Source organism: Polypterus senegalus, chromosome 7, assembly GCF_016835505.1.
Source record: "Polypterus senegalus isolate Bchr_013 chromosome 7, ASM1683550v1, whole genome shotgun sequence".
In the NCBI taxonomy this organism is placed as follows: Eukaryota; Metazoa; Chordata; class Cladistia; order Polypteriformes; family Polypteridae; genus Polypterus; species Polypterus senegalus.
Genome location: NC_053160.1, coordinates 52075210 through 52087362, shown reverse-complemented (window position 1 = coordinate 52087362; position 12153 = coordinate 52075210). Strand labels below are relative to the sequence as shown.

The following is a 12153-nucleotide window of genomic DNA, read 5'->3' as shown; positions in this document are numbered from 1 at the left end:
CAAAGCCATTACCTCAGATTACCTCAACAGTGCTAATTCCCATTCCAGCTGCATCACATTCAACTGCCAAATGTTCCAGCATGCAGCAGAGATCAGAGTCATGACAACACGAGTACATGAACGCATCCCACAAATACGGGACAAAATGGCACATAGCAGCAGCTACATACTCTTATAGCACTTTCCAAAAGACAGCACAAGGCAGTAAAACGCTTATGAAAGTTTACAGGTCCACAAAGCACATAAAAACACGATGCTTTAGAACAGATGACACGAGTACCATGGACTACTTTGGTCCATGGTACTCTGGTTCTAGGTGCATCAGTATATGAATACTGTGCTTGTTCTAGATTAGGGGTTCTCAAACTAGATCCTGGGGGCCCACTGTGGCTTCAGGTTTTTGTTTCAACCAGATTCACAATCAGATACAACACCTGATAACACTGATCTCATTTAATTAGCTGCTACTTTCCCTTCTATTATTCTACATTCAGAAAAGCATAACAGCACCATTTTTACATTTATATGACATTTACATATATTTCTATTTTTGCTACAGATTTAAATGTTTAACTCTCTTTTGTTGATTTCATTATATTTTGCCCTTTTTCTGTGCAGTTTGCTCCCCACCTTCCATCATAATAATGACAATTAAAAATGAGCAGAACAGACACCCAGGCAAAAAACACTGAATAATGAAAGGCTGCAACTACTTTAGCGTTAGACCCACTAATTAGTGAATAATGGATTAATTAAAAAATTATATAATTAAAAAATAACACCTGGAAAAGTAGAATGAAAAAGAAAAAATTAATTATTCCCATTTAGTATATTTTAATATTTCTTTACCAACCATAGTTTTCTAATTTCTACATTTTTCCCAAAACACGGAATCTAGGAAATAACAGTTCACTTAAATTGGTAAGGAGTCTAATAAAAAACAGAAGCTGTTGGAACAAAAAACTCCAGCCACAGTGGGTCCCCAGGACTGAGTTTGAGAACCCCTGTTCTAGATAATCCATGACTAGCATTTAAATCCAGAAATAATTTACCACCTAGATTCATAATACGCTGACTGTTACTTTAATTATGCCCCTCTAGGTATTTCTTGTATTCCCATATAAGTAATGAAGTCTCCAAGAAAGACTACAGAGTCAGCTGAGGAAATCTTTGCATGCATCACATCTCCACTTCTTAAAAGACTATATACTCGGACCACTTTTTTGTTATATACTTACAAACTGTATTTTTCTTTCTACAACTTAAAGTTGCATTTAAGCAATATTCTTAATTCAACAGAACAAAATCCAGCTGTAAAGAACCAGCCAGGAACTCCTCAGTATCTGCACACTCACCCTTGATAGAGAAGTTTGGTTCAAAAATAAACACTGTACACAGACAGACCAGACTCCAAATACATCTAGACAGTATTTTTCAACCTTCTCCTCCAGAGAAACAAAGTTCCACATCCCAAGAGAGAGTTTCCAATGTCAACATTGTGAATCACTGGCTGCTACTAACTACTTCCCATGAGATTTCACCAAGCTACTCACCCTGGCTGTGAAAAGAGATATGTAAAGCTCTATATTCTTTTGTTATTAATTTGGCACAATATTTATAAGACCAGAACATATTACAGTTATTTACAGAAACATACAAACAATTTATTAACAATCAGGGCAGTTGCTAAAATGAGACATTAAGAACCTTTGGTATTAACAAAAGTGAGGCATTGCATGATTATACCATAATTATGGGCTCTAGCATGGACTGTATCATATAGTACTCCCAGACAACGACTTTGCTTATTCCTAAAGTCTGGGAACTACTAGATGTTTACTTTCATAATAAACATTGTCAACTGCAATTATGTTTCTTCCTCTATTAGTTAAATTTGTACAGGAGCACTGAACCACAAAGTGAAAAAATATATACAGTATATGGCGGAGATTATATCTTGTATGTTTGACATAACCTGTATGTACATACAGGGGGCACGTGGTGCAGTGGTAGCGCTGCTGCCTTGCAGTAAGGAGACTTGGGTTCGCTTTCCGGGTCCTCCCTGCATGGAGTTTGCATGTTCTCCCTGTGTCTGCGTGGGTTTCCTCTGGGTACTCCGGTATCCGTCCAAAGACATGCAGGTTTGGTGAATTGGCGATCCTAAATTGTCGGTAGTGTCTGCTTGGTGTGTGTGTATGCCCTACAGTGGGATTTGGTTCTGTCTTCCGCCCTGTGTTTGCTGGGATTGGCTCCAGCAGACCCCATGACCCTGTGTTAGGATATAGTGGGCTGGATAATGACTGACTGTATGTACATAGAAGGCATTATAATGCATGAACATGAAAAAGTTACAATTACAAAATAGACATAGGATTCAAAGTTTATGGAAGTTCTGAAACACATGGTTAAAAAATGTAGAGGTAGGCTTCTATCTCAAACATCACTGAAATAATCATAAATGTACACATGAGAAGTCTCAAGTATGTATGACATGAAAGCTCCCCTATAATTTTTTCATCATGTATTTCAGAGATTTTACAACTTTGATTGCACTATTGAATGTTTCCACATTTGTGGAGCAGTTGTTACAAAAGCAGGTAACAAGTTTACTGGATTTTATGCCACATGGTGCCCCACTTCATCCTTGCCTCTAATTCTCTATATGAATTTTGAGGAAGTCAACTCACCTGCCAGTGTACAGATTGCTATATATATATAGGGCCATGACCCAGCCAGGACGCCAGGAGGGACCGGAAGAGGGTCAGAGCCCTGCCTGGATCACGTGGGGTTTGCCTTCCGGGTTGCTTTGGGGGCCACGGGTCAAGGGCATGGAAGCCCTTCCATGTGGGGACCGTGGTCACCGCCAGGAGCGCCCGATGTCTTGAGACTTGTTGCCCCAGCACTTAGTAGGACAAGGCAGGAGCAGAGGATGAAGGCGGCCCGAAGCAAGGCATCGTGAGGCCAGGACTTTGGGAAGGGGTTTGTGCACTTGTGTGGGTCTGTGTGACCAAAGGACTGGGGTCTTTGTGACCAGAACAATTGTATATAGTGTAAATAAACGTGTGGTGGTTGTGCAAAACAAGATGTCTGCCTGTCTGTGCCCGGGTGCCGTTGACAATGTATATATATATATACACAGATTTGTGTGTGTCTATAAATAATTGTTATACTGTATATCCATATCTTGCAAGTTACCTTGAGAAACATCTACAGTATTCATTATTTAACTTAATAAAACTATATAAATATAATGCATACAGTATATGTACATAAACATAGCATGGTTTTATTTATTATTTTTCACACCTAAAAATCTGTACATTCACTGTGAGTCTTTCTTCGAGAAGAGGACTATGTCAGAAAAGGCTGACCTGAATTGAATCAAACAATGATCAACTAAATTAAAAACATACAGCCATTGCAGGTACATATCATTTCTCATACAAATTCCTTTTCGAACCCTCAATTTTAAGTTTGATTTCTCATGATTCACAACATTAAATTGGATTATAGAGCATATTTTTAACCTCAACTCTATTACATTACCTAAAAAGAATACAGGTTTCTATGATGATTGCTGGCTCAACTTGTTTTAATGCCATGAGATGGACTAACCTGTTATTCAGAGTGGTCACTTATGTTCTACATGTCACTGCTAAGGTGCTAAAGCATACTCTGGTTTCCGTGTGACTTTGACAGAAGCAAATGAGATATTCAAGTTAACAACTGATAAAAGGTTTGATTTTCATTGGTAAAGTTGTTAAAGAGGTAATTATTATTTTTCACTATTTTTTATAATGCATGTCTATCGATAACGTATGTCTCTTCTGCATTCAATTATATATTGCATTGCCATTTACTTCACCTGATGGTTTGATATCAATATTTAACGTTTCCATCAAAATGGGCCTATTGAAAAGTGTAAGAAGTTGGTTATCAGTAATTTAACAAGTGACAGTAAAGATGCTCAAGCACACTAACATCAACAATGATGACTGAAGCTGAAGTGCCACCCTTTTAATGCACACAGGTCTCAATGAATGGACTGTTACTCCGCGGCCCTGATTTTGATAAGCGGGTTTGGAAAATGGATAGATGGATGAATGAACTGACAGAAACATTTTACAAAAATGAGACATCAGACAAAATACACAGCATTCCATTTTGTCACATTTTTTAAATCTGTACTGTCTTCCAAAGTGATTCAGACAAGTTTTAAGTCGGTTTTAGTTTACAGAGTTATAGTTTACTATACATTACAGTCTAAGTACAATATTAAAATATTGCTAAATAAAATTTTACATAGTTTTTTTTTTCCACAGAACAATTGCTTATTTTCTTTCATGTGGCAGTTTAAGTTACTTGCTCAAATTGTCAAAGACAAAGTCTTGCATTTAAAAGCAAAATGCTTTTGCTACTAAAATAAATTACCCAGCAAAAGAAATAATAAATATGCTTTTCAAAAATGCTTAAAATTTTGGAGTGTGATATGATTTGTAAACATATATATACTTTATTATCTCACTATATGAACAGTAATCGGGGTAACAGCTCAAAACTTTTTCAATCAAGTAAATATGTAATTGTTCTTGATATGTAAACATTTTTTATCAATCATTAAATCACTGGTCAGTATCCTCATAAAAATTCCAGGAGGGCTAGTAACTGCTGGACTATTCCTATAAGATTTATAGGATTTATAACTTTCAATCAGCTGATATACAGATTGGTCATTGATTCTCTATAACATCTAAATCTAATATGTTTCACTAGTGTTTATTAATAAAGTTCACTATAAGCAGCACTATATGGAATAGTCTGTAAAATTCAGGCATACTGTACAAGAAACACCCTCTAGGTCATCACTTGTGTAACTTATTAAATCAGACACATTATAAGGGAATTAAAATGGCTACAGTCCTAGAACAAAACTCCTGAATCACTTAATAAGAACGAGAAATTCATCCTGTGGTTAGCTCTTATTATTGCTTCAAAAATGTGCAGATTTAAGCACAACTTGTTGAAAGCTTAGTTCCTTGTAAAAAGGAAGGCTTTTCTGTTGGCTTCCAGGTTAAAATTAATCCTGGAAAAAAAATGACACAACTCTCCCGCGACATGGCAGTTGTAAACTTGCTGCTCTTGGGTTACCGTTGCCACATCACGTGAATGTTGAGATGAGACAATGCCACAGAGGTGATCCGGCTGCAAATGAGAACACTGTCAACCTACCCTGGAGCAGGCATGTGACTCGCATAGGCAGCTTTTTGCTTTCGCCGTGTCATATTTTACTTTTAGTTCTTGTAGCTCTATCTGTCCTGCGTAACAGTTGCCATTTAAGTAGACAGTAACTGCGCGCTGCCAAAATTGAAACCCAAGTTAGAATGAATCAGAAAGGCGAACCCCACCAATTGAATGACCACTGGATGACGCTGCCAAGTTTCGGAAATACGATTACGAAAATATGTGGTTGATGTAACGCTGCCCTTGTGCTAGAAAGGTACAAGTACAATCTTTTCACATGTGACCGCTGGTGCTGTGAACTTTTAATACAAATATTGACTTACGTGAAGTAAAATGCTACCCTCGGCCCTTCCTAAAAGACAGCAGTTTAAATATTCTCTTGCTTAATAAGTTGCTCACATATATGTTTAACACCTGCTTAGTACGCTGCAAACAGCTGAATTATTAAATTTCTTAAGAGCGTATTTGCCAAGAATACATTTTCTGCACCTGCTTTGACTAGCGAAGGAGCCAGAGGATATTACTGCAGAAATAACCTCACAGAAAAATTAAAAGGCCGCCAGTCCAACACATGACGTACATGAGTGTGGGCACGTACCAAGACCTCTTAGCAACATCCATTCATTTTGAAGAGAGGGTCGCGGGGCAGCTGCCTCCTATCTCAGCAAGCAGGGCACCTGACCATCGCAGGGTAAACACGATCACATTAACACATACATAACGAGGGCCAGCTCGACGTTTCCGATCCAGATGACCTGCATGTCTTTGGATTGTGGTGGAATCCGATGCACATGTCTTTGCCAATATGAGCGAAATTCTGCGTGACGCTGATAAATTAAAGTGAACACGCCAATACGCCCCTTTGCCGCCCTCACTGAGATTTACTGTTATGAAAAAACACACAAACGATAATAGCAAGTTCGCACAAGGAAATGCATGTTGTATAGCGCCTTTCACGATCAGAAGAATTCCACAAGAAATTTTCCATCGGGATAAATAAGAAGAAACGCATTTTGGATATGAGTTTTTATTAGGAAAATTAACTTGGAGAAATCCTACACTCCGGCTAAACAATACTGTGCAGAATACTAAATAATTCTGTTATGTGTGGAGTGAAAGATGGCAGATAAAGTTTAAAAATAACTGCCGCACACTGTTACTAAATTTTATTTAGTGCTGCCGGTAAATGTAGTTTGTTTGCAATTTATGCATATCTTTACTCACACTCGTGAGTGAATTCAATGCTAATTCTGCAGCGAAGCAGTTTATTTGCATGTTAATTTAGAATGATGCATTGCTGCCTTTTGGGCATGTATACACCGATAATGTGACTGTGCTATAAAAAGCCACCTCGTGAGTGGACGCGTCACGGCTTGCTCGCTTTCATTTTGATGTGAATTGAGTTCTGCTTAATGGTTTCTGGCGGAGGAGGGTCCATTCTTGCTCATGGGGATCAGCTGAACCTTAGAAGATGCTGCCTTCGTTCCTCTGCCAGGTAACTGACACAAAAGATGAACGTAGCGCCTATCTTATAAGGTTACATCAGCCATTCTACAGCTCTATATCGCCGTGCCCACTTCCTTGTGCGAGACGATTGATGACATCATTTAATAAATTAGCTAAAACCATCACAATCTGCATCCCGGTTTTTATTTTACTGGTTAAAATCTAACGTGCCTTTCGATGCAATCACGTAAGCTCGGGTAGCAGATCCTGACGCCGTCATATCCACCATCTCAACCATAAGTAGTTAGACGGTCACACTGACTAACCGAAAAAAAATCGTAAATGCGGCCAGTTTGTTGGTCCTAAACGTCCTGCCGCTCTACTACTGCGTGTGGGCCGCTCTCGGGATGGGTTTGCAGTCTGTAGATTCTCATCCACCAAGGTCACCCTTCGCCATTGTCACAGCTACCTGTCAGTCTGTGTGGGCATCCTCGAGTCACCTGACACTGTTTTAGGCGGCTGGTGTACGGCCTTAAAAAAGCGCATCACAGGCCGTTAATATATCCCAATACCCAAATCAATCGAGCTCGGAACTCGCCTGTGCAATGCAACCCTGTGGCGTCTTCAAGCAGCAGCCGGCGCGCTCTCAAATTCAAAACCTCAAACTACTATGCCTTGGTTTATTCTGAAACACTTGGTACATGTTTTGAGATTTTTATTTATTTATTTATTTATTTTGTAAAAATCAAGCATCCCATCTTGTTAAGAAAATCGGCACATTTAAACAAATTGACCAGAATTAAGTGCTGTTGGCTTTATTGTAACACGCACCCGCCTCGGTAGCACAAAAGCTAACAAGACAAAAGACAAGACAACCAATTGTAATACCGACCTTGCCCCAGGGTTTGCTGATGCTGACACCCCACGCTGTTAGCAGACGCCGACTAAAATATTTATCAACTCTGGAAATAATTGTGTAAGCCGCCATCTTAATTCTGAGAGCAATGATTCTTTAATGTAAAGATGCGTGGTGTGAGTTTGAATTCGTAATAACTGGTTTGTGAGCTGCTGAACTGCACATGCAGGCAAGAGTGGAAGGCGGGACGGGGGCTCGTCAACCTCATTTAAATTTAACTGCTTCAGCGCCAACACCGACGCGAAATGGTGCGAGCTGTGACATTGTTAAAGCAAGTGAAAACCGGGGGGTGGAGAGAAAGAGGAAGACACAAAGATAAAATAAGAGTAATAAGAAACCTGCAAGGGTAGTTTAGCGAGTTGATTCAGTAGGTTGACAACCGTGAGCTGCAGGAGACTCGTTGGCCGATACTGGATTTGGCTAAACCTTACTGCGCAGTCAGGAGTTAAATTATGCCTTTAACAGTCGGGCTTATTTAAATTTTGTCACCTTCCCGTACTATTAAGCTGTCCATTCCAAAGAACTTGCATTGTATAGGATAAGGACGCGTAATATTAACTGCATAAAATATTTTGTTCTCCTCCTGCCATGCTGCGGTGAATTTAGCGAACCCAGACAATTGAAGGGCATTTTTTCTTCTAATACTTTGAAGTGATAAAAGAGAATAATGACTACCTAAACTATGTCATTTTTATTTTTGCGCATAAAATTAAGAAAATGCCGCGCTTTTCAATACGTTAGATTAAAGAAGGATTAACATTCATATACTTTTTTCTGAAGACTAAATGATTGTTTTCTAAAATAAATAAATAAATAAAGCATAAATTGTTAAGTATACGTGATGAAATCCGGCTGTGTTATTGTATATCATTTTGAACGACCAATTTAGTCTTTGTTTTGCTGATAAGAGCATTGAAAAATGAATGGACAATTTTAACAGCATGCACAATCAAAAAACGTGTTAACAGATCTAACAAGTGCACTATAAAATTTAACCGCTAAATAGTATAATACTAAAAATGATGACGCTATGATTAGCTGCTGCCTTCCAGGTTTAGAATCGTGGGTTTAAATCCTGGCCAACAGTAGTAACTGGCTATGTAGATCTTGCACATTCTCCCTTTGTTGGTGTGGGTTTTTCATGAGGTATCCTGGTTTTCCTTCCAGATCTCATAGCAGTTAAGGTCTGGTTAATTGACAATCATAAATTGGCCCTTTGTGAGTCAATATGGGTGAATATGTGAGAATGCACTCTGGGGTAAGCCAGTGCCCAATTCAAGGATGGTCTTAACTTGTAATTCTTTTTGTTGGCATAGTGTGAATGCAAATTGTATCATTTGTGTTTGGTAACTGATGATTGAAGTGTTAGAAATAAAATATATACCATATATCATTTGTTCTTCTCTTTTGTAGTTCTTGTATGTTTGAGGGGGGTTACTGTTGTTTATCTGTATTTCTTGAACCTCTGTAGAACGCAAAATTTCCCGCTGTGACAAGTTAAAGTGCTATCTATCTATCTATCTATCTATCTATCTATCTATCTATCTATCTATCTATCTATCTATCTATCTATTTTCATAGGTCACCAAAAAGGTAGTATTTACTTTTATACAGCCTGTATGTTTGTTTCCAGTAATTGTAGGAAACCACATAAAATGACATAAAACAACAACTACAACTTGTGTGAGGAAGGGATCTGAGCTGCCTCAGAAGCTTAAATTTTGTAATCTGTTCAGCTAGCCAGTAAAAGGTGTAATTTTGCTTGACTTCCCATTGCATCCATAATGGCTAACACAGTAAAACACCCTACCACTACTGTCTATACTTTGGTATTAAGTATACTTCTGAAAAAAGTTTATTATGGACGAACCAAGACTAGCACAGAAACCATTACCCATTCACCCCTCAGATTGATATCAGGCAGAGTGTCTCTTAGAATCATGCCTCTCTAGTTATCTCCACTGTACTTTTTTAAGTTTAAGTGAAGTTTTTCAATAGGATTATCAATCTAACAAGTTTCGTTGGAGAGTGAATCAAAAGAAGGGGTGGTAATAGAGAAATTATAAGTCATTTAAACAAATTATTCTGATTAAAAGTAAGAGGTACAACTTGTTGAAATCATAGTGTGGTATTAAACCCACCAGCCATGTAGGCTTTTGAAAGGGCCTGTTCTATTTAATAATGGTGATGAAATTAACTGAAATCTTACAGATGTGCAGTAGCTGGTTTTGTCCAATAATATGTTTTCATTACCTTGATGCATTGAGTGTATTTTCTCAGGTGATTCTTAGGAGGGAAAATGCTTTTTTGTAAACTATGTATTAATATTTGTAATCTTAGTGTTATATTTACTGTAGCCTGGATCACAGAAGTGTTGCCTTGATCACAGAAGTAAAGGTTACTAAGGAAATAATGACCTTATTAGCCCTTCTTGGAATTGCTACGGAGTCATTATTTTAACTCAAAAACAAACCTGAATCATGGATACTTTAGTTCTGGTAAGTATCTGTTTTCCTCAATATTTGTGCAACACGCTAATCCAAAACATAAGGACACTGAGCCCTAAAGTCCAAAACATTTATCAGAATTTGTTATTTATTTCACAATGCACACAAGAAAGGCATGATAAAGGAAGAGTATAAAGTACACCTGACTTCCCCAGTCCTGAATAAATAGTGTTTGATGATCCATAATTACTGGGAGTTGCACACATATCCAATATCCAAAAATCACAATGTTCCAAGCACATGAACATTTCCTCCTGATGGCCTATGCCAACAGCAAGGCAGGCAACTGTTCTTTAGGGCCCTTTCATATATAACTGCACTGGGGATAATTTTAAATCACCAATTAGCATAAACTGTATGTCTTTGGGAGGAAAACTGGAACAACTGCAGTTTCCACAGAGAGAACAACTAAATTTGGGAGTCAAACCTTGAAAAACTGGATCATTAACGCAGCAGCCCAACCACTGCAACACTGTTTCAGCTGAATTAACATTATGCAGTTTAATGTGGTACTTCATAAAACTAGGTTTTATTTCTGATCAGATCCCTGTCTCCATGAAGGTTCTGTTTCTGTGTTGTTTTTCTGCAAATACTCCATTTTCCTCTTGCATCACATAAGACATACAAGTTGGAATGAAGGAAAAATGACTGTATGATGGGGTGTCAGCATACCTATGATGATCCAATTTCTTATAATAAAAGTTTTACACAAAAAAAAGAATTTCTTGTCCCTGTTCTAGATCTGTTTTCAGTCAGTTAGTAATTGTCCAACCCACTATATCCTAACACAGGGTCACGGGGGTCTGCTGGAGCCAATCCCAGCCAATACAGGACATAAGGCAGGAACAAATCCCGGGCAGGGCACCAGCCCGCTGCAAGATACACACACACCCACATACCAAGCACACACTAGGGACAATTAAGGATCACCTGTGAACCTTAACTGCATGCCTTTGGACTGTGGGAGGAAACAGGAGCACCCGGAGGAAACCCATGCATACATGGGGAGAACATGCAAACTCCACACAGGGAGCGAACCCAGGTCTCCTTACTGCGAAGCAGTAGCACTACCACTGCACCACTGTGCTGCCCTGGATCTGTTTTGCATGGTCTAATACCATAGTCCATGAGCAAGTAATGTACTAGGCAGCTTCAGAAAATATGGTAATGTAATGACATGCTTTTAACAAATAATTAAATATTATTAAAAGACCTGGAGATAGGTTTCACTGAAGAAGTGTGCTTAAAAATAACTTCATTTGTTACAGAGATTTGGGTAATTGATGCCTGCCCAGCAGAACTGGGGTCTTTGGCAGAAACCTATCCTTGTTTCCTGAGCACATTGTTTCAAGAAATACATTTTTTCAATTTAGTAAATAGTGTTTGTGCCGGGACAAATGAGCAACACGCAAATATATGCGAGGCACATAGTAAACAAACTGAGTTTGCTCTAAGCATGAGGATCCCGTTACTGTGGTCTGAATTTTTGTATTTAGTTTATTGTCATTGTACCTTACACTATAAATTATGCACTTGGATGCTTGCTTGCCTTTTGAAACTGAGGCATAAATAACAGTGGAAGCATTTTTACCAAGTGTCTCATTAATGGTGCCAAAATAAAATACATTTAACAATCTTGATATTATATATTTAAATCATTCATAATTGCTTGACTACATGTTCAAAAGCATACAAGTAAGGCATTATATACCCTAATGTCTTCTAATGCTGTTTCTTGGCCATTGATCTGACTACAAGTGTAATACACATTTGCTATGTAAGCATAACTGTTCTTTATCATTACAGGGGTAAAACAAACGATGGCACAGTATGAAGAATGTACATGGCTTACTTAGAGATTTCAGTAACTTAGTGTGTTTGTTATTCAGCACAGTATTTGTGCTTGAAAGGTTTCATGGTTAAGTATACAGGGTGCATATCTGAGAAGCCTGCCAAGACAAATAGGCAGCTTTAGTTTCAGGAAATTCCAACCACATAAAGAATTCAGTTTAACCAATCAAAATATCAGTCAATCTTTAAACC

At 38.2% G+C, this 12153-nt stretch overlaps 1 protein-coding gene across 1 annotated transcript in view; it reads right to left on the bottom strand.

The window, feature by feature from the left end:
* Window positions 1–7766, bottom strand: part of oxct1a (3-oxoacid CoA transferase 1a) — a 217031-nt gene extending 209265 nt beyond the window's left edge. Inside the window, exon 1 of the mRNA XM_039758621.1 lies at window positions 7580–7766. Within this exon, the coding sequence (XP_039614555.1) occupies window positions 7580–7675 (96 nt within the window). The 5' untranslated portion in view covers window positions 7676–7766. The remainder of the gene's footprint in view (window positions 1–7579) is intronic.
* Window positions 7767–12153: the final 4387 nt, after the last annotated feature.